We start from the raw sequence: 23,810 nt of genomic DNA on the forward strand, positions 1-23,810 counted from the left end.
AGTCTAGCATGCGGGGCCCTTGTTCCATCCCCAGCCTTGAGAAAAAGAAAGTGTTTTTTTTTTTAAAGGTTGTAGTGTTTGTTATCAGTAACGTGTTCACTATGTTTAGAGGGAGATGTGACCAACAGCGGTGAGGACTAGAAACCAAAGTGCACTTGTCCCGGTGCTGGCAGAATGGAGGGGAAATCCTGCTGCCTGTGTGCTGCTGTGCTTAGCGAAGACCCTGTGGAACGAGGATCTTGGCTTAGGTGTTTACGGGTGCTGTGGATTTCTTCAGCTGGAAATAAAAACATCGTTCCGCAGAGTTGTTCCACAGATGAATCCTGTGCAGCCCCTCCTCTGCGGAGCTCCACTAACGGCTCCTGGAAGCCTGGGCCTCCTCCAGCCTCCCTTCCCTGCCCCAAGCCCAGCCCTGCAAAGTCCCAGCTGACCCATCAGCAAGTCTTGCAGACTTTGTTTCCTAAAGGTTTCCTCACTTTTACCTTCCGCTCACTCTGTCTTCTCCATCCCATTTCAGTCTTTTATCACATCCCACCAGATCTGCCTAGACCTTCCAGCCTGACCTCCATACGTGCACCTTGAAAACTTATTCCTATAGATCCCAATTATACCTTCTCACTTCCAGCCTGAGGTCTCTCCATAATTTGTGGTTGGTTCCCAAAGAACCAGCCAGAGCCAGTGTCGTGAGCATAGTGTTCAGTGCCATCTCTTATTGGTCACTTGCAGCTTAGAGCTTTACCTGCCATAGACCCTCTGTTGGCTGGTCCACAAACAAATCACGTTGCTTCTCATGGCCAGGGCTTTGCTCAAGCTAGTCACTGTGTGCAAATCATCTTTTACCTTTTTCATGAGACTTAGGCCAACTCACTCATGAACACTCAGTTTCCATGTTAGCTGTCTCACAGGTTACACGCCTAGAACCACCTTACTACCTTAGTTTCAGTCTTCTAAATCTCCTCTCCACAGTTGCACATAGCCCTGGAACTTGTTTAATTGTTCTTATGTTGCATCTCCCACTGTTTTCGAAGCTCTTAAAAATAGGTGCTATTTTATATTTATCTTGGAAGCCCTAATGTTGAACATTGAGCGCAGGCACTCAGATTGTAGTAATTATATGGTATCAGTAAGGCTAGAGAGGGGGAGAAGGAGAGGAAAAGAGAGAAGAGAGGGAAGGAAAAGAGACAGGGAAGGAGGAGAGGAAGGAAAGAGAGAGAAATTAGTTGCTTTGGGGATTAGTGTTTTGGGCCACAAATGTGATCTGGAAGACAGTAGAAGCAGGGAGATCTGCTTAGAGAAATCCCTTTTAATTCTGTAATTCTTGATGGAAAGTGGAGTCGTTTTTTATCATCTGTGAATTCCATTGCTGGGTGTGGTAGCTGAACTGAATTTCTTTGATTTATGTTAGATGTGAATAAATAAGATGATATAGATAGGCAGGCAGATTGATTTCAGGAAGGTATATTCTTGTATTTTCCAACCTACCTTTCTAACACTCAGAAGAGCCAGTTATTAGAAGACTCTTGAAGCAAATCTCACTCTGTGAATCTGCCAATTAGGGTCGCCTTTGTTCTATCGACAAGGAGAATATTTTTCTCAGGGAGCTGCAGACAGCTGTTGGGCAAAGAATTTTATCAGAGTTATAGGTCATAACACATGACAGTGCAGCCATAAGTAATTATTTCTCTTGGAGATGCTCACTGAGAGATACTCTTTTAGTCTAGAGAAAACCAAGGGCTTGGCCCTACTTCTGTTGCGTAGCTTTCAAGTAGCCAACAGACATCTCAACCTCTTACTCAACAGTGCTGTTCACTGCGTCTGACTCTGACACCACCGTGAGGGGAGTGAAGCTTGCACCAGCACACACTCTCGTGCTTTCACACGCAGGACAGCAGCGATGAGTGTGCACAGCGTTCTGCATCTTTTGTAGATGGATGTCTATAAGAAGACATTTCCAACTGAGCATTTGCGCATTTTGGCCAGAGATCAATAGATGAAGTATTCATAATGCTCTTTTAAATCAAATACACTTTGTAATTATGCTTGATTATTGACCAGTCCTTCATAAATAAAACTGCTTTATAACTCATATACTCAGACTGCAATAGTACTTGTAGACTCTCTCTTTATTTTGACATCCTTCGCTTCCTCACACCCCCATTCTTTTTGCTCCACCAGCCCAGCTAGCCCAGAGGCACCCCTCATGCTGTAATCATGGATTGGGGGCGCACAGGCCTCCTCTGGGTGGCCTCTTGGCTAAGTTTCTCTCCCAGGGTGAGTTATTCCCTCTCTCTTATTTCATTCCAATTATCTTGTTCGTGGTGAGACAGTGTTCAGCACATTCTACGGTTAGGAAATCCTTACTAAAGTACATTTCTCAATGTCAGAGTTTCCCAAGGACTTGCCTACTTCTTTTTCACCACCCATGTCAAAGTGATGGGTTACATTTCACCAAAGCAGAGGATTCAGGCGGGAATTAGAAGAGTGATGTCCTCTCTGGGTAGCTTACTCCCATCCCAGCCTTACAACTTTCTTTAGAGTCTTCTTGTATAAGGAGGTAAAACTAAAGACTCAATGTGCATGGCTCTACTGGGTCCTGTCTACAATTCTAATTACTCAGGAGGCTGAGACCCGGAGGATCATAGTTAGAAGCCAGCCTGAGCAGAAAAGTCTGTGAGACTCTGCTTAACAGCAAAATGCTGGAATAGAGGCATGGTTAAATTGATAGAGGGCCAGGAATGAACAAGAAAGCCAAGTAAAAAGACAAGGCTGTGAGTTCACACACACACACACACACACACACACACACACACACACACACACACGCACATACACTTTATCTTGTAAAATAAGAATATTTTAAACGTCAGGAATTTTTTTAGAAAATATTTTTACATTTATAGTCTTTTAACTGACCAACTTGTTACTAGGAGCTAAGGTATGATCTCATTCTGGAAAGCATACAAAAACACAGAAAATGTGTTTGCAAAACAGCTAAAATAAGCAAAGATAAGTGAATCTCTTAGAATTAAGAAATACAACTCAGTGTTTTGAATGTAAGCCCTGGATAAATAATTTTTTTTGTGGTATGAGAAATGTGGAGTGGGATAAAATGAGTATTTTCTCCTTGAAATGACCTTTTACATTTGATTTCTGTAACTTGTCAACGACGGTCAGAGCTCCTTGCGTTTGCATAGTGCTTTATGTTTTCAGCATTAGCTCTTGTTCTCCATAGTGAATCAGATGGAGCAGAACTATGTATCCTTTTGGTACCGTAGGACCCCAGCTAGATCACTTTTATAATTGTGCTGTTTTTGTTTCTTACTTCCTCTGGTTTTCAGGTTTCTGGGTAAGAAGACTATCTCAGAAGAGGAAGGAAGCAGGTCAGTCCTCGGGAGTGCTGTTTCCTCGCTGACCTCTGCAAGTGCCTGAGGTTCACTGTATCTGGGCAGATCTAGAAAGTCCACCCATGGTTTCGGGAGTGGTGTAAACCTGCACTGGCCCAGCGGACTTCTCTTGGTGTTGGTTTCTGGCTCCATGAAGAAGCATGGCGACCTCCAGAGCCACCTCAAGGTCCCCCCGGGACATCGCCAACGTGATGCAGAGGCTTCAAGGTAAGGAGCCGACCTGGCAGCTGGGCTTTACACCCCTCTGAAGGTTCAAGCACCAGGTTGACTCAGAGTACGTGTCATTGCCTTGGAAGTTTAGTTTTCAGTTTCATGAAACTGTAGCAAAGAGGACAAAAGGCTAGATGGGATGGCTTGTGCTTTGGCTCCCCAGTAAGTCCCTGCTGGCTTCCCTGGGTTAAGTAGAAAGACAAACGGGGAGCGCTTCGTGGTTTTGAATCTGTGTTAGGAACATCGGGCTAAGCATCCGCTGTCCACTTGGGGATGCAGGGTTGCTGGCAAATGTCATGGTTCTGGCCTTCGGTGATGGCCATGAGACGCAACAGCACTAACAGTGTCCTGACAGGGTTAGAGTGGCCCTCCTGGACAGACATTTGACTGGGTCATCAAAGTAAATTCAGAGCTGGGCACTGATGGCTCACACCTGTCATCCTAGCTGCTTAGGAGGCTGAGATCTGAGGATTGCGGTTGAAAGCCAGCCCTGGCAGGAAAGCTGTGAGACTTTTATCTCCCACAAAGCACTCAAAGAACTGGAAGTGGTGCTGTGGCTCAAGTGGTAGAGCACTTGCCTTGAGCGGAAGAGTTCAGGGACAGCGCCCAGGCCCAGAGTTCAAGCCCCACGACCAATAACAACAAAAAACAAAGTGATTTCAGAAGGCCTTCCTCAACTGGATGCCCTCCAATAGCTAGAATTATATTGTATTTTATTTATTAGCAAAATGAGGCAGAAGAGCCTCTGAGAGAGGCAAGGATGTGGCATGAATGGTTAATGGACCACAGCCCTAACTGGTACTCTTTCATTAACGTGTCATCTAGGAGGCAATTAACAGGGAGATGGAGCCGCCTGCTATATGAAGGCCTGGAGTCACATATGTATGGCGCTTGAATTCTGAAATAACCATCTGCTATAGATACGATTATGTACATAGAAAGATGTTGCCCCGATGACCCTTCTCCAGTGCTTAGAATATACGCATGAGGATATAGGCTTTCCCAATCAAGGGTGCTTTCACTCAGATGTTTTCCTGGAGAGCTTAAAATAGTGAGACATGTTTGTCATCTCCAGCAAGTGGTCGCTGTGGTTTTGTGTCCAGTTATCATCTTGATCTGCTGTGATCACACCTTATTTGCCTACAGCGTGTGTGGTGGTAAATTTCAGTGAATCATTCTTGAAATAAGATGGGAAAATAAGACAATGATGACTATTTTATAGACATGAGTCCATTTTTTTATTGTATGAGTCTGTTTCTGTAACATTCCTAGGAAATTAAAATGAATCTCTAGGGACAGAAAGCAAACCATAGGTAGCTTGGGGAAATGGGTGGAGAGTGATTACAGAAGAATACAGGAAATGCATTTAGTATAGGTTAATTATGCAAAATGAACTGTGGCATCATGATATTTTCTTTTTCTGGTCATGGGGCTTGAACTCTGGGCGCTGTCCCTCAGCTCTTCAGTTGAAGGCTCGCACTCTACTATTTGAGCCATAGTGCCACTTCTGGTTTTCTGGTGGTTGATTGGAGATAAAAGTCTCACAGACTTTCCTGCCCAGGCTGGCTTTGAACTGAGATCCTCAGATCTCAGCCTCCTGAGTAGCTAGGATTACAGGCGTGAGCCACCAGCACCCAGCACACCATGACCTTTTTATGCATGCATATATTGCATTTGTCCAGTTTCTCTCTCTTGTCCTCATCCTATTTCATGCTGGTGTCCTTTCTTCTTTCTCTCATGTCTTCTTTTTCCATATCTTACAAAAAAGAAAAAAAAATGAGGTAGGTTCCATATATGAGAAAAAAAATGTGGTAATTCTCTTGTTGAGTTGTATCTTCTATTTGTTTCCTTGCAAATGACATAACTTTGTTCATCTTTGTGGTAGAATAACATGCAACTGTGCACAATATACACTGTAATTTCTTTTTTTGGGGGGGGGTCCAATCGTGGGGCCTGAACTCTGGGCCTGGGCGCTGTCCCTAAGCTCTTCAGCTCAAGGCTAGCACTCTACCACTTGAGACACAGCGCCACTTCCGGGTTTTTTTCTTTTTGTTTATGTGGTGCTGAGGAATCAAACCCAGGGCCTCAGGCATGCAAGGCAAGCGCTCTAACACTGAGCCACCTTCCCAGCCCTACACTGTAATTTCTTTATCTCTTTGTTTGTTGATGTGTCCCTAGATTGATACCATCATTTGGTTATTCTGGATAATTTATTGTGGATAAGCAATGTGCAAATATCTCTATTTTAGGTGGTAGATTTCTTTGGGTATATACTTGTACCCAGGAGGGGTATGGTTAGAACACAAAATAAATCTCTCTCCCTACATCCTTGCTAACATTTGTTGTTGTTTGTTTTCTGGATGAAAGTCATTCTGACTGGAGTGAAATGGAATCTCAAGTTCATTTTGATTTATATTTCCCTGACAGCTAAATTGTTGAACATTAATCATGTATTTCTTAGGTGCATACTTGCTGTCTTTTTAGACCTGTCTAATACTGTTGTGTATTGCTTTGTCTTTTGTTGTTCAATTTGAGAGTTATGTATTTTAGATATTAATTTCCAGTCAGATAAACATTGGCAAGAGTTTTCTCCCATCATTTTGGCTGGCTCTTCAGTCTTGGAACTGTTTCTGTACACATTATGTGCAGAAACTTTTTAATTTGATATGGGCTCCTTTGCCAAAGTTTGCTATTATTTCCAGAAAGTCATCTAAACCTATATCTTGAAATATTTTTCCTGTATTTTAATCTGGCTGTCTCAGTGTTTTAGATCTTAGGGCTTTTGTTCATTTTTGTTTGTTTGTTTGTCAGGACCTAGGCGCTGTCCCTGAGCTTCTTTTCTTAAGGCTAGTGCTCTACCACTTGAACCACAGCTCTACTTCCTTACTTTTTCTGAGCAGTTCATTGGAGATAAATGTCATGAATTTTTCTGCCAGGGCTGGTTTTGAACTGTGATCCTCAGATCTCAGCCTCCTAAATAGCTGGGATTACAGGTATGAGCCATCAGTGTCTGGCTGCTTTTGATCCATTTACAGTTTAGTTCTGTTCAGGGTAAAAGACATGGTTCTAAGTTCCATTTTCTGTATGTGGATATTCAGTTTTCTCAGCACCATTTAGTTATGATAATGTCTTTCCTCCAGGGTCTGTTCTTGCCACTTATGTGAAGAATAAGATGGCTATAGCTGCATGGGTTCATTTTTGGGTCTTCTATTTCATTGGTCTACATGTCTGTTTTTGTGCCAGGGCTCTGCTGCTTTTATTTCTGTGGCTCTGTCATATAATTTCAAATCAGGTATCATTGGTGATTGTTCAGGATTGTTTTGGCTAGTTAGGGTCTTCTGTGTCTGTACATGATTTTACCATTGCTTATCTAGGATGGTGAATCCTGCCATCAGAATTTTGGTGGGGATTGCATTGAATCTGTAGGTTGTTTTCAGCAAATTAACTATTTTTTTTTGCAATATTAGTGAATGTAAGATGTCTATCTTTTAGTACTTCTTCAGTTTCTTTCTTCCTTGTTTTATCATTTTCACTGTAGAGGTCTTTTACCTCCTTGATCAGATTTATTTCTGTTTTATGTTTTCTTGAGGTTCTTTTGAATGGGATAGTTTCTTGAGTTCTTTCTAAGAATAGTTATCAGAAAAGCTACTGATTTTATATGTCCTGTATTGTGTTGAAAATTTTTGTCAGATCTATGAGCTTTTTGTTGGAGTCTTTTAAGCCTGTGGTCATAATTACCTGCCAGGATATTGATTGACATGAGGTTCTCACCAACTTTTTTGCCTGGGCTCCCTTGGAACTGTGATCCTCCTGATGTCTGCCTCTTGGGTAGTTGTACTTACAATGTGAGAAGAGACTGAAGGGTTCTGATATGTCTGTAGTGTTCTGTTTGGTTGTTTACTAGATGGAGAAGTGTGATTTTTTTTTTCTTGAAAATGTCTGGAGCCCACATTCCCATTCCCCACTCAGTTCAGGCCATTCCGCACTCAGTATAACACCAGTGCATCTAAGCACCTCGGTTGCTAAATATAAACGGCACCTGTGGAGACCCTGACAGGATTGCGGCGCGCAGCTTAGTGAGATAATAAACTTAAAGTGCCTTACAAACTCTACCTGCTCTGACCTGGTGAATTATTCTATGAGGAGAAGGACTTTAGAGGAGAAGGCAGTGCCTGATCACTTGATGAAAACTTTTCTTGTACAATTTTCTAGTCATCTGGATTGGGGGGGGGAGGGAGAATGTTAATAGCATTATACATTCTATGCGGTGTGAAACTTGTTGTTTTATTATCTAACAAAACAACTCAACTTTCTCCACATCAGAAGGATGTCTGACTAAGTGAGAATGCTGAGCCTTAAACCTCTGAAAGTATCTGTGACTCGGTGGCTGTTGGTGGCCAAATAGAAGAGCTGCATTGCTTCAGGTTGCCACATGGATGGAAGCGAAGTGAGATGGCAGGAAGTGGAAGTTAACAAATGGGCCGGTGGGTTAATAGTGCTGATGCAGAAAGCTGTCTCATTCCATTTCCTTCCAGATGCTGTGCAGCCAGAGGGCCTCGCCTTCCACGGAGAGAAGGCAGGTCATCTATCAAGGGAGGCTAGATGCTCTGCTCACCTGCTACAGAGCCTCCAAACAAGGGACCAAGGTCCAAATCAATGGAGGACTGGCTTTATTAGCCAGATAATTAAGACAGATGGACATTATTTGAGGAAACATGAATTCTTATTAGCTTAAATAGAGCCAGACGATATATTCAACATTCAAATCCCTAAGAACATTCTTCTGGAATCTCTTTTCACTTTGACTGTTTCGATAATAATGAATGTTATTGTAATTTTTTTCTGACCCTCGGGTTTTGTTGTCTTTTCAAAGCCATAAATAACTAATAGGGAGCTTTTATTAATGGCAACTTGGCTTTCCTATGTGGCTTATTTTGTCTAAAGCTATCACTGTGGACTTTTTTTTTCTGCTTTAAATTTTGATTCCCAGGGCTGGGAGACTAGAGCAGGCACACAGATTGCTACATAATTTTGCTGCTACTGTAGCAGTTCTGAATTTCACCTGTGCCAATATTTGTGCTTGTTTGAACATAGTGTTTTAGGCTGGGATCCTGAATTATGAATGAGCAGCCAGACTGCAATGCGGAGTTTCATTTGCTGCTAAGAATAATGAATGTTTCTGTAACTTTACACAATTTCAATAGAAGCTCAAAAGCAAATACAGGAAAACAGCATAATATTGGGCATTGAAATGTTCAATGGATAACATATGTATGTGTGTGTGTATATATGTATATGCATCTATATCAGATAGTTTATGGAGTCATTTTTCAAGTAAGGCCATATCTAAGAAAATAAATATCTCAATTCTGTCTGCAGTTTTTTTTAAAAAAAGTAGTGACTCTTTTCAATGTTCTTTGTATTTTTTCTAGTTCTCCCTCTTTTTTTTTTTTTGTCAGTTGTGGGGCTTGAACTCTGGGCCTGGGCGCTGTCCCTCAGCTCTTCAACTCAAGATGAGCATGTGAGCCTCAGCGCCATTTCTGGTTTTCTGGTGGTTTATTGGAGAGTAGGGTTTCATGGACTTTCCTGCCTAGGCTGGCTTGAACTGTGATCCTCAGATCCCAGTCTCCTGAGTAGCTAGGATGACAGGCGTGAGCCACTGGCACCCAGCTCTAGTGCTCTTGGGTAGCATTAACTGAAGAATATCAGCTGACCTTAAAAACTTTATTCTTATTATGGAGGTGATGTATAGAGGGATTAAATTTACATTAGTCATAATGAGTACATTTCCTTTCGTACAGTGTCTTCTGTTCCCTCATTCTCTCCCAGGCCCTCTCTTCCATCTCCACCCACGAGTTGTATAATTCACTTCATCAGTGTTCAGTGTGTTCCACTGCTGCACTTTTTTTCACTTTTTTTCCTTGAGTTCTGTGTTCTCCCCCCACCCTCCTGAAGATATACACATGTATATTCCATATGTAAGGTAAAGAAGACAGAATCATCAGGAAAAAAGTCTTTTGTTTCCCTACCTTGGAGTTTGGTTCAGTATGTATATTATTTTATATAAATATGAAGAAGCGCTTAGGCATTGCACCTTTGCAATTCTCTCCTAAGAGTATCTTCTTTTGATTCCACTATTTATGAGTGTCTAAAATCCTGTGTAATTTGGCCTATCCCAGTACATTTTAGGTCTAACCTCCACATATCAGAGAAAACTGCATTATTGGCCAACTAACTTTTACCAACTTTTTTTACACGAAGGTTATATATTAGACATTATGAATCTTTAGATGAATAGGTTAAGGCTGATTTTTATTTTAGGAGTGGTTATTTTATGATTGGGTGACATCAATGCAATCTTTTAGAACAAGTGGTAAATTCTAGAAAATTAATAAGCATGCTGAAGTGCCATGGAGACTAGTTTAATTTTTTTCAAAAGTAGCATTCTCTGCATTGTTAAAGTTTGGCATTTAAACCTTGTGAATTGTTTCAAAGAGAGCAAAAGAGAGAAACATTTCACCATTGGAAATATACCCATGAAATTTACATGATAATCATGGCCTCTTGAAAAAATAAATGGGTAATAAAAATCATTTCTGGGTAGCTTAAACTATTTTCCCTAAGACTTTTGCACTGTAAAAGAAAGCCTCGATCTAACAAAGCAACTGACTAAAAAGTAGAATAATATGAAAATGAATCATGAAAATACAATTTTCTCACAATTTAGTCACTAGGTTTAAGCATAGCTTTTGAAAAGAAAGGTTTGTCCTTTTGTGAAAATTATAAATCTTACAATGCTTAGAGTGCTTTATTTCTATAACCTAATGAACTTCTTATAAAACCACAAAACATTCTAAAAACCTAGTTATTATATTTAGTCTGATAATTCTCCTTTGGGTTTTCTCTCTCTCCTCTTTCACTCTTTTTATATGAATGTTGTATGACAGCATCTTAAATTTAAAATGGCAGAAGAGTCATTTATCTGTATTTTGGAACATCATAGTCAAATAAATATTTAATGAATAAATGAATAAATCATGATCCTATAATGAACTTAAGATAGAATTAGTCAAGACATGTAAAAGCAAAGAAAGAAACCATTTACTTTGGAGGATCTCACCTTATCTCTCTTTAGAAATTATCTAAACTTTGTTTTTAATGGAAAGTGGGTTTTGACCATAAAGATTTCTTTAAGAACGTATACCTTGTTTGGATGGCTGATTATATTGCCTCTCAGATGTGTTTGTTGATTTTGTGAGTATAATGCTCTCAACACACTTCCTCTGCTTGGGGTATATTTTTGTGTGTCCATATTACTTTTATGTGTCCTTGTAATCATGGCGTTGGCATTCGTGCCTTTCTGTGTGTGGATCTGTTTCATCCTGCTACATGGAGAAAGTGCCTAAGGCCCCACGGCTCTTCACTGACCTACAAAATATTGGCTAGCAAATAGAAAAAAGAAAGGGCTAAAGAAAAAATAACACGCCTTTACAAATGCTAGAAATATGCCAGCGAGTCAAATACAAATAGAGTTTATCCAAAACTTCTAGGTGCCAGTGAATCTTGCATGAGTGAGTGTGGGTCTGTTTAATAGCACCTGATATATTTTGTGTCAGGTCTCTAAAAGTAAGAGTGTCCCAGAACTTACAAATAGTTCAACCATCAGTACAGATCACATTGCCTCCACATTAATTCTTTTTTGCATACAACTTTAATCTTGTTAGTAACATTAAACCTATGTAGCAAAATTATTTCCTTGACCTCTCATTTGAAGTCTCAGCCAATTTTTGGCTTCTCTAATTCCAACACCATCTTTATGCTTCCCTCCACACCTCCGTATTTTAACCAGACAACATTACCAGTGGCTATGCTTTGAAGATTCTCTGTCTGCCCCTAGAGCATCCTCACTAATGAGCTTAATTCAGTCTTCCTAAAATTTGACTGATCTTCAAAGCCTGACCTACATACAAATCCTCAGGGAAGGCTTTATCATCAATAGGATGTAAAAGATTTCTCCCCTCCTTTAAATTTTTCTAGTGCTTTATCACTCCATTGTGGTAAGGATGCCTTGGTTTCTTTGAATTATGTTCCATGTATGTGCCTAATGCACTCAGCCAGAGAATATGAATCTTGTTAACAGGAGCTGGTCCCTTTGTGCCATCTAGCACAGTGAATATCATCATGCGGGTGCTTCATGAATATCTGTTGAGTAAATATACTACAATGGAAATATCACATTTATGTTTGATAGGAGAATCTGGGAAGCCAAGGGCAAGGCTAATTTTAATGTCAAAGACAGCCATTTAACAGCATGGGTGGGTAGAGAGCAGATGACATTCTGTGTGTATTTTGAAAGAATGACCAAATAATTGGGTGATACATTAGATGTGATGTATGAAAGCTGGTATTGTCACTTTCTATTCTGTAATAAGGGAAGGTAGTTGGAAACAGAGATGAGGGGAAAAAAAAACAAACAAACCAAGCAGGAACTTATTTTGGACACCATGGTAGGTATCAGAAAGGAGTTGTGTAGATGTATCTGTAGATAGGGAGAGAGAAGAAATAGCTAGAGAATCACTGACAGTGGTAGTATTGAGAGCTGTGGCGTCTTCAGGATCACTTGGAGAGTCAGGACAGGTAGAAATGAAAGGAGTCTGGGAAGTGGAATTTTCAACATTATAAGGATTGGAGAAGGAAGAAGGTCTAGCAAATCAGGCTAGATGCTCTAAGCAATCCGGGGGTTGGGGTAGGGGGGTAAAAGGGGGAAGAAGAGAGAAGGAAGGTCTAAAAGCCATGGAAATGAGATTAAAGAGGTTGTGGTCAACTGTGCTTTATGTGGTGAATGTTTACATGTGTAGCACATGAAGGACGGTGTGTATTTTGAATGTAGTTATCAGGGGTAGGAGCAAGTAAACATGGCTGAAGTTTAATGGCTGAACGAGTGAAGAATGGCTCTGACCGAGCGTGGCCCAGAAGGACTTGCAAGACTGTTGGAAGTTAATTGGAGAACAGCAGTTCCTTGAGAATTTCTTCAGTATGATTCTGGGCTTTCTGGAGAGCTTATCCATGCAGGAGTGAAACCTCAGGGGAAAATGTCTCCAACCTGGGCCTCATCAATATCTCTCCTTATGGGCTTTGGGACTATGATAGGAGCTGAGAGTTGTCCCAACTGGTGCTCCTGCTGGTGGCCCTTTGAATTCCTGCGTGCGACGGTGACCTCTCTCCTGCTTTCTTTCCTTGTGTGCCATCTCCCCTCATAGATCTCCCCTTGTACTCCTTGAAAGCACTTTCCTAGATTCTTCCCACACAGTTTTCTTTGCCTTGCTCATTGGTCAGTGAAGCATCTGTAAGACTTCGTTTCAAGGAGAGACCAGTGAAGATGTGATATCATGTTTTGTACCGATTACTGAAATCCTTGTCCTCTGAAATTTCCTCTCCTTCAAGATTGCCGTGGTACTGAACCTAAGACTCCTGGTACTGAACCGAAGACTTCGGAAACTAAATTGACTCCACCATGTTTGCCTGGGCGACAAGATTCATTCTCTGTGCTGGTGGCTAGGCCATCCTTCCTGTGTGGGCGCTGGCCCCAGGGCCTTGGTTTGCCCTCTGTATGAGGCAAGATGGCACCACAGATGCCTTTGTACAGAGTTCCCGTCATGTATAATTGAAAGCAACAGAAACCTATAAACAGACAAAAAGTCAGTACTCTAAAATTCCTGTCTTAAATTCCATTTCCATACTGTAGTATAAGTTTATACTTCTTCTTTCTTGGAACTGATGAGGATATTAAACTTTCTAAAAATTTTGCTTTGATACACCTGAATATCCAAATACCTATTTCCTTGTGTTTGAATGATACTCCATAGTTTAATCCATTATTAATCATAGTTTCAAATCAATCATTATTCATTCATTTGTTTTAAATAGTGGAGAAGTTACTCTGGAAGAATGTATACACCCCACTCCCCCTCAACACATACCTCTGAGGACAGGCAAATGGTTTGTTCTCAAATAAATGAATGGAAATAAGTGAAATGGAAAAAAAGTTGAGTATCTGCTCCAAGCTAATTGAACATCAAATTATCCATAGGACTATAAATTCTTTGGATGTAGATTGCTTTTAAAGTGAGTTTCTGTGGAAACATTATGTTCTTCTGTTTTCATTGTTCCCAATGAACTCTTGGATTAAAAACAAACAATTCCTTCCTCTACTGATATTAATCTCCTGTGTTTAGTAAACATAGGTCTCCACCCATGTGAAAATCCTTCACCTTGCATTATACAATCACTCCACCTTGTTTGCTTTCTTTTTCTTCAGACGTGTCCAACGGCCTTCAAAGGATATTTTATGTCCCTTCTGTCCGTTGATTCTTTTATTTTGTTGATTTGTCCAAAGACTTGAGAGGAAGATATTTTTAGGATTTGTTTTGTGGTGGTTTGTGCTTGCTTTTGCTGTGTTTGATTCTTCCATTCTGTGAGCCCTAGAGTTCATTTTGCCAAGAATTACACTAATTGCCTATTAATAATCTACATTTTGTCTCCTTTACTTTTCTGAAAATGCTCAGAGATTATTTCATTTTATCGAATGTTCGTGACTTGCCAGTAGCTCAGTGGACTGGAACATCAGAGTCTCTGGAGGAATGATAGAATTCAGAAAGGAAGGTCAATAAGAATTGGGTAGTGAGGGGCTGGGAAGGTGGCTCAGTGGTAGAGCACTTGCCTTGCATGCTTGAGGCCCTGTGTTCGATTCCTCAGCACCACATAAGCAAAAAGAAAAAAGCCGGAAGTGGCGCTGTGGCTCAAGTGGTAGAGCGCTAGCCTTGAGCTGAAGAGCTGAGGGACAGTGCCCAGGCCCAGAGTTCAGGCCCCACAACTGGACCCCCCCTCCCCCCCCAAAAAGAATTGGGTAGTGAGTCGGTCTTGTGTAAAAGAGAGGTGACGGGAGGCTCTTTCTCATCTCAGCATCCTATGGCACCGGTCAGAAGCAGCCCTGAGCACATGGATGAAATGGACACCTGGAAACCTACATACTTGTCACTTATTCCTTGCCATCCAAATGAATTCACGGTCTTCAGTACCTTGAACCTTGCTCGTATCTTTCTTGACATTTGTTTTGAGTATTGTTTTAATGTTCCACTTCCCACCAAAGACTTTCAGACCATACTGAATAATCATGAGAAACCAGCAATTACTGCTCTTATTTCTGGATGTGCCATACTAATTACATCCATTTAATTTCTCTGTCTCTGCAATTGGTATCACTGGAGTCAGGTTCACATGTGATGTGATGCAAATAAGAAGATGTGTTGAAAATATCTGTCTCTTGACTTCACCTGGGTCAGGAGGCTGTGAAATATCCCTGAAGAGTGCATTGCTCAAGCACTTGCTGGTCTGTAGGTGTGAAGACATTGCGTTTAGAAAGCATTGCCAAATTTGTGGTTCTCAGGAGATATCTTGAGCTCTCTTTTGTATTCTGATATTGTAATGCTTTGATATAGTGATTGTAGGTGGGCATCTATACATAATCTATTAACCTAATAGCAAATGATTATAATGCAGGAATAAACCAAACTAGAAATGTGTTTCCACAAATAGCACTCTTTAACAACTTTTGCTTGATTTTTATAAATGTTTTCTGTGAACATATAGCATGATAAAATGATCCCTTTACAAAAATAGGAATTTCTAATCCCATCGTAATGGACAAGCAAACACACAGAAGGAATGCCATTCCTGATATATTTTGGAGCTTTAGTTTCTTGTATTAATTAAATAAAAAAATGATTTCATGACAACATGAAACATAGTTCATAATTTGTTTTTATTTTGAAGATGAGATAACACAATTTTAGAATGATAGAGTGATAAATGGTCATTACTACAGGATGCTGATGGCTCACTTCTGTAATCCTAGTTACTCAGGAGGCTGAGATCTGAGTAAGGTTTAAAGTCAGCCTGGGCAGGAAAGTCTGTGAGACCCTTATCTCCATTTAACCACCAAAAAGCCAGAAGTGGAGCTGTGGCTCAAGTAGTGCCAGCCTTGAGCAAAATAAATAAATAAATATAATTATATAAATAAAATTATACACACATACACACACACACACACACACACACACACACACATACCTCAACAGTACCCAGGCCATAAGTTCTAGCATGCCACAAAAAAATCTTCACAAAATATTTATAAATCTTTGAAGCTGGGCATCATAGTACTTGCCTGTTGTTACTCCTCAGCAATCTGGATGATCATTTAAACCTGTGTTCGTTTGAGACAAGATTGAGCGATACAGCAAGTCTCTCTCTCAGAATTAGGCAAGACCTCTTTCAACCCTTTCATCCCAGCAATATGGAAAGCATATAAAAGAGAATTGTAGTAGAGTCCAGCCTGGGAAAAGAGAGACCGTGTAGAAAAAATAAAAAAGGGGATTGGAGGTATTACTGGAGAGGTAGAGCATCTATCTGGTAAGTTAAAGGCCTTGGGTTTAAACCCCAGTATTGAAAAAAGCAGAACAATTTCTCGATAGTTTCTGATTACTCCTTGTTTGTTGCTTGAGCTAGTCAGTATTAACTATTGCCCTACCTATTGATGAAACAGACTTTTTCTTTGGAAACCTTTTTCTGATGATTTCTTCGTGTCTGTGTGATTGATCTTTGTTTATAACCTTAATCACCATGGGCATCCAAAGACTTCCCTTTCCTGTAATCCATATGCAGTGATCACACCCCAGATTCCAGATCCACTTCAAGCTAAGGGATCTGACCCCTGTGTTCCGATCCTTGGGACTTGGTGGAGTTGGTGAGATTGTAACACCATGTGGCTCTAGGAAAATTGCTGTGGTGGGTGGGTTCCCTCCTGGTCTCCCGCCTGGCAGCCCCCCTGCAAGTCTCTCTGGCCACTGATGTGCTTTCTTGGCTTGAGTGCTGGCCCGAACTCACTTCAGCTCTTCTGCCAGGTTTTAGGAACTAGGCCGGGTTCTGACAGAACTGCCAATGAGCTCTGGGACCGGCCGCACTCCAGATGGCCTCGGGGTTGTGGATGACACACTGGCTTCTCCTTCGCGGCCTGTCCTGCCAGGCCACAGACTGTGGGCACGGAGGGGAAGGCTGCTCACTTCCTTCCCCACCTTGTGTCTGCTGGTGTATTTATACCACAGGTTGTTGGTGCCAACCTGCTCTGCCTTTGCCTGGGGAAAGGCAGCTCTTGGTCCTTGGCTAAGACATTTAGGAATGACCAATGGATTATTTTCCTGAACTTAACGTTTGAACTTTGGTTTGGGGAAAATATGTTCTCTTTGAATTGCATTCTCTGCTTATTTCATTTACTCTGAAAATGACACATTACCCTAACGAACACATATCGCTCCAAGAAAAAAAAAACATTTTTAGCTAAGTGTTTATATTTTTTACGTTTTTATTAGCATTGAGGATTTCATTTTAACATGTCTGTACGTGCATACATTGTACCTTGGGCAGAATCCCTCCTTCCCTCCATCCTCATCCTCCTCTCCCTTTCCCAAACCGATCTTACCAAGTTTTACTGTTCCATCTTTGCATATGGACACAGATGTGGATCACATTAATGAAGGCCTCAAGTTTTAGTCACAATTATGAATTCCGCTTTATTCCCATCGCTATTCAGCCCCTTCTCCTGCTGTCTTTTTCCCATGTGAAAGTGAGGCAGTTTGCTCTCTTCTCTTCCTGCTCAGCTTCCTCGTCTTCTGAACCCTACACCGTGTGGTCTTCCGTTTGCTTCCTTTTCCCTACCAAACGTGTCTGTTGCATTGATGACCATACTCAACCTTTGCTTCTTTGCTCTTGTTTTATCTAAAATGTATTCATTTACCCATGGTTGTGGATGCATGCCCAGACAAGCCAACCTCACTTTAATTAACTTAAGCCTGTGCTAGGTCGACAATTGATTAGGTTCATGTCATCAGCATCTGTAAACGCTATCTCAAGACAATCAATGAATTCTTGTCTTCATGTTTTCAGGCATCTAACTCTGCTGAACCTCTTATTTGTGCTTTTGATATGAACGTCTGCTTCCTAGCTGGATGTGATATCATTTTCATATACCCTATGCTCACTTGAGTGAACAAGGGTTCTTGCTTCAGACAAGCTCGGCGCAACAATATATTCTCATTTCCAGTTCTTTCTGTTTTCCTACATTTGGAAGGTGATCTTTCCAAATTATCTGGTTGTAAGCTTACAACTTTAAGCCAGACTGAAGGCATGGGGGGAAAACATCGTAGCATGAATTCCATCAAGAAAAGATAGAAGCTATTTGTTCCTACCCTCACTGCAAGTTGAGTTCCTTAGTAGATTGTTATTTTTTTTCTTACTGAAGCTGTACTTAATTAAGAGCTTTTAAACTTTAGACGCACACATTCATTTTCTGAACTGCTGAGAACTTTTCAGATTATATCTTTTTTTTTCTTTGCGAAATAAAGAGCCATTAAAAGGAACATTTCCCTCCAGTAACCCCAATTGCTTCCCGTCTATTCATTCCTTTGGATCTCCAGAAGAATTTAGACAGCCTGAGGCAAGTTAAGAAGAAAGGGAATCTGAGCCCAGAGCATGGAACTAAAAGATTGTGGGGACCTGGAAGAAACATAAAGGGGCAGATTTCCAGGAAATCAACTTATTTCTGTTTTGGCACCAATTGCCAGCCACCCATCCTTCCTGTTGCTCAATTACCATAGATAGCTTCTACCCTGACACATCTAGTTCTAAAATCCTGCATTTACTTCTTCCTATAAGATAAAAGAAACACTAAAACAAAAGTTGTATAGTTTGTTTTTGCTGTAGAGAAATTGTATATAATTATCACTAGTTACTAGTCGCATTAAAAAGTCTTTGTCTGTAAGCTACATGTTTGACTGTGGTGTCTATAAGGAAATGAAGTGGTGAGTTTTGCCCAGGGTCTCAGTGTTTTCTTAGCTGGGGGGCGGGGGGGGGGAGGAGGGACATGTGGTCCTGGTAGTCTCTCTTCCAGTGGGTCTTGTTTGTCATCTCCAGTGTGAAACTGTTCATCTTTGTTACTCTGTGTGACATTTTAGACCTTGCATGAAGCGGTCAGATCCCTGCTCCTTGAATGTTGCTGGCTTTTCGGGTACTAAAAGAGACATTTCAAATAAATTAATGAATATCTCCAGTCTCTAATATTATCTTTGGCCCAACCCACATAGTACTCTTGGAGTAGTTCTGGTTCACCTAGCTACTTCTTCTTCTGCCATTCACCTACCAGATTATTATCCCTTATATTTAATACTTGCTGATTTGCTGCACCTTACCAGACCATGGTGCCCCAGGACACATACAGAAGCTCATATTCACCACTGCATTCATAGAGTAAGTGGACAGTAGAAGACAGAGACATGCAAATTACAATAACCTTGAATAGAGGGCTAAAGCAAACCTGGCCACTGGGTTTTAATCTTACCATTGATTATTATTATAAGCTAATTTAATAGTATGTCAGAGTTTGGAAATTCTTATGAAAGGAATTAACCAAGCTTCATGGAGCTTTTTCTTTTCTTTTTTTTTATAGTTTTCTTATCTTTATCTGAAAATTAAGAGGAAACACATAGATGTATCTGGCAGCAGTAGATAAAGAATAGCCAGAGCATTAATTTTAAGAACCATCATTGTTCTTTTGTCTGTGTTCCTTTGGGAGCCAAAGACATTTTTAGTTCTTTGATCTGATAGCATTACTAATATAGTATTACTCAGCATGGCCAGGGAGGGAAGAGGAGGGGCTCTGGAAAGCCTTGTAGGTGGGTGATAACCCAGTGCTATAAAGTAAATAGAAACTAGGAAGATAGGACTGCATGAAAAGTGCTGTCCTTGTACGTCAAGCTCCTTGGAGAGCAGCCTTGGCATTGCCCTTATTAACCACTGAGTTCTGCAGAGGACCTCAGAGGACAGGGGGAAGCTCAGAAGCAGTTACGTGTGCTGCTTGAAAAAGGTTTACAAGGATCACTGTCCCTCCTGTGATATTTTGTTATTACTGAAAACACTTTTCTTTTAAATCAGTAAATTTGTCTGGACTGTGTTGGTTCACTTATCTCCCATGAAGGGTGTGAAAATTAAACCCAGATGTTTGTTCTCCATCTATGATGTGATTATTCTGGGAGACTCCGAAGAGGCCTCCGACCTCTTACGAAAGAGGATGACATCACTTGGATTTGCCATCGTTCTGTTTCTCTATGTGACAATGGAGCAGAACGGCAAAACATCTGGATTGGTAGGCAGGAAGAGCCGGATTAAAATAGATCTATTAATTATGTAATAGAATGCTCTGGTAGGCCACTGCATTATCTGCCAGATCAAGATAAAACTCTGGATGAATATTTATAAGTTAGTGAAATATTGGATGAATATTGATAAGACACTGATGCTCAGCCTTCTTTGATTTTCTTCCTGCCTCAGAAGAGCCAGCCTAGGCGTGGGTGGTTAATAGTTGTTAAAGTAATGAGTCATGGTCATGTTGGCCCTTCTCACAGTTTACAAATGAGATGCTTTCTTAAGAGAGTTTCTGGCTGCTTAGTACTATTTTTTTTGTGGCACTAAGGTTTGAACTCAGGGTCTCTTAATTGCTAGGCTTGCTTGCTTGGCCGGGGCTCTCCACCTGAGTCATACCTTTAGCCCTGCTATTATTACAGAATAATGATTCACATATAAATGAATCATTATTCTATAATAAGCAAGTGATGATAATATTGTTTCTATATAGAAAGAAACAAAGTTTGTTTTGTTTTCCCTACAGAAGAAAAACCACTTTCCACTTGACTGTAATGTCATGCTACATGTTTATGCATTTCCTTTCTTATTTTGGTGGTACAGGGCGTTGAAAAGGGCCTTACACTTGGCCATGGACAAGGGCGCCACCACTTTAGTTACACCCTTGCTGCTTTTATTCCTTTAATTACTTTTTTTTAATAGAATCTGTCCTTTAACTCTGATCCTATCTACTCCTCCCACCTACGTATGTTAACAAGCTTATTTGGAGATGAGGGTCTGACTAACTTTTGTCCAGGCTGGCCTTGAACTATAGTCTTCCCTCCTGTTGTGTCATGTAGCTGGGATTATAGGTGTAAGCCCCTGCATCTGGTTTAAGCATGGGCTTTGCGATCATTTCTCCCCCTCATGGATATTCATAATGAAACAAAAGGAGGAATTCGGTCCATACCATTGTTTTCCCTTTATATAGAGACTCTAAAATTGGATAAGCCCTTATGAGCTCCGGCGTTGACGCTCACTCATTCTGAGCAGGACGAGTATCTGGACTACTAAGTTAAATCCAATCTGAACATTTATTCTGCACTTGTTCAAGTAGAAAAGAGTGCTTTCTTAAGGTAAAGAGAAGCAGAAAGGGCTGTACGAGAGGAAATTTTAGTTGCGATGTGATCCATCTTTACCCAGTGTTTTAAAATATATTTCTTTACATATGCTGAACATGCTTCATAATGCTAAAACTTCAGTGTCTGTCAATTTAGTAAAATATCTTAAACGTCCCAGATCAATTGCATGCTCCTATTCAGTTTCACAAAAGTGCTCCACGTCATTAAAGAAATACCTACGAACTAAAAAGAAGGCAGGAGGTTTTATTTAGTTTTATTTTGTCCATAATGAGGTGCCCATATTTTCCTCAGGCATGCCAAAACCCTTGTGTTCCTGTGCAAAGAACGGGCAGTTTGTGCTTGTGCTTTCTTCTGAGCCTTTCTGAGCCTTCTGAGACAAACCAAATGCTCATTAAATGAGACAGTCAATGGTGCTCAGTTGTCCTCAAGCTTTTATAGTCAACCAGGAGGGAACCATAACAGATTTATTTCCAGCTACTTTTTAAAATTGTTGCTTTGTATGAATCATAGTTAATAAGAAGTGGAATAGTCCCACAAAATCATACTCTTCTTTCTTCATCTTTCCTTCTGCTTATGAATAACATCCATCTTGAGCATAACCTGTTACCACTTCCAGTCACCAACTGGAGTGAAAAGTAAGAAGTACAGACATGCTTTTAGCATTTTTGAATTTATTGTTTTATTACCTTCAGTTGCTAGCTCAAGTTAAAACTATAAGGAAAGCTGGGTGCTGGTGGCTCACACCTGTATTCCTAGCTATTCAGGAGGCTGAGACCTGAGGACCACATTTTGAAGCCAACCTAGACAGAAAAGTCCTTGTGAGACTCTTATATCCAATTAACCACCCGAGAAACAGAAGTGGAGCCCTGGCTCAATGTGGCAGTCTAGCCTTGAGCCAACGACCAGCTCTACAACTAGCCAAAAAACCCCAAACCAAACCAAAACCAAAATAACAACCCCAACCCCAAACCAAAAGTCTGTAATGATACCATTTTTAAAATGAGAAAATTCATTTTAAATACCTTATCATACAAAATTAGTCTTTGGGTGCGTACCATTGTGCATTCTTCTCTAATGAAGTTCTAACCAGGGGACAAATCAGAAGGGACCATTTTGTTTTTAAAGGTCATACTCAGGGCCGGCCATACTCTTCTGGGAGAGGAAACTGAGGAAGATTGAAGAAACTTGTTGGATCATCCTGGGCCCTGGCTCTCCACTTCAGTGGCCCAGATTAGGAAAGTCAGCCTCTGACTTTGTCTCATTCCTATGTACAAGCAAGCAGAAAGTCAAAGTCTCCAATGAGCTACCTGGGATGTAAGATTTTTGAAGTGTCAAAGTGTAGACTTTCAGAGTGGGACAGGCTTCATTTGGAGAGACAGCTGTGGTTTGAAGTTGGGTGCTTGTTGAAGCCTGAGCTCTGCTTAGCTGGCATCACTCATACTTTGTGACTTCTTTTTTTTTTTTTTTTTTAGCATCTTCTCTAGGGGCAGATGTAGAGCAACTCCATTTCTTGCTCTGTTGACAGCTTTCTGTTCCAATGTTTCTAAATTTGGGAAAGGATATATAGTTTCTGGCAAGGCTGTTTGGAATAGTTAGTGGTAGAATTTTTAGGTATTATAATTTAAAAAAATATAGATTGCTCATTTATTCATTTACCAACTGTTAGATAAACTTGACTTACTACTTGAGATGGAGTGGCCAGCGGAGGCATATTTAAAAGCTGATATTCAATCAGAGACCTGAATAAAAAGAACAGAACCTGGAAATATAAGGGAGGGGAGGAATCTCCAAGGCAAACAAACAGCAAATGTAAATCCTTGGGAACAACATTGTTTCGACGTATCTGGAGCATGATAGATGAAGGGTGAAAGCGGTACTTAACAATGAAATATTAGTGGCATCCAGGGGATGTGTTGAGAAATTGGTTGTGTTACACAGGTTTGGACTCAGGATAGCTCAATGTGGAGAATGTGTATGCTTGTGATTGTGAGGTAAACAGAGGGGGGGTCTACTGGAGGAAGATGATCAGTGGAGAAGGAAGTGGTACTTTCTCACTCTCTTCTCAGTATTGTAGTTCAGTGAAGGGAGAGGAGATGGCAGTGGATAGAACAGAAGTAGCAATAGGGTATAAGAAACCAGGGAGGAGGCCATGTGGCACCCAGGTGAATGGAACTTTAAGAATGAAGGTGAAACTTGGAATACCTATGCTCTGAAAAGCCATGGAAAGAGAGCTGTGAGAGGCTGGTTTGTGTAATGTGGTGACACAGAGGTATGACACTAATTAGAGTGTTTTCACTGGAACAGTGAGAATGACATTCTGACTGGAGGAGATCAAGAGAGTCTGAGAAAATGGAGCGTTAGAATTTTTTAAGAAGATTCTGTTAGGTACAAGAGAATACAGACATTAATGGTCAGTGGAAGGAAGCGTGACCATAAGCAAGAGATTTGTAACAACAAGCAATGATGTTTTAAAATGAACCTACTGTGGATTTCCATAATTGGAAAATCATCTGGTTCTGTCAGTTGAGAGTTGTGTAATGCCAAAGAAATTCTCTGAAGATTTAATAGATTTGTAGATTTGATTCCTAAAGTTAGCATGATCTCAGATCCACACCTCCAGCTCTTTGGGTCTCAGTCTCCTAGCTCCTTCACTCCTGTTTTCTAGTTGTATCCCATTGGGCCATGCAAACCACGTTTGGCTGCCTGTGGGTGTGAGGTCACCCTGGACTCCTGGGTACTGTTTCTTTTTTCATAGACCAATATATTTTTTGTATGATACTCTGCCATCCCTTCTCAAATTTGACAACCGGTTTCCCTGTGGTTCACA

At 40.7% G+C, this 23,810-nt stretch overlaps 1 protein-coding gene across 1 annotated transcript in view; it reads left to right on the plus strand.

Moving 5' to 3' along the window:
* The first annotated feature begins 3,564 nt into the window (after positions 1 to 3,564).
* Positions 3,565 to 23,810, plus strand: part of Syne1 (spectrin repeat containing, nuclear envelope 1) — a 388,103-nt gene continuing 367,857 nt past the window's right edge. Inside the window, exon 1 of the mRNA XM_013026970.1 lies at positions 3,565 to 3,611. Within this exon, the coding sequence (XP_012882424.1) occupies positions 3,596 to 3,611 (16 nt within the window). The 5' untranslated portion in view covers positions 3,565 to 3,595. The remainder of the gene's footprint in view (positions 3,612 to 23,810) is intronic.

This window comes from Dipodomys ordii, unplaced genomic scaffold (assembly GCF_000151885.1).
Source record: "Dipodomys ordii isolate 6190 unplaced genomic scaffold, Dord_2.0 Scaffold98, whole genome shotgun sequence".
NCBI lineage: Eukaryota > Metazoa > Chordata > Mammalia > Rodentia > Heteromyidae > Dipodomys > Dipodomys ordii.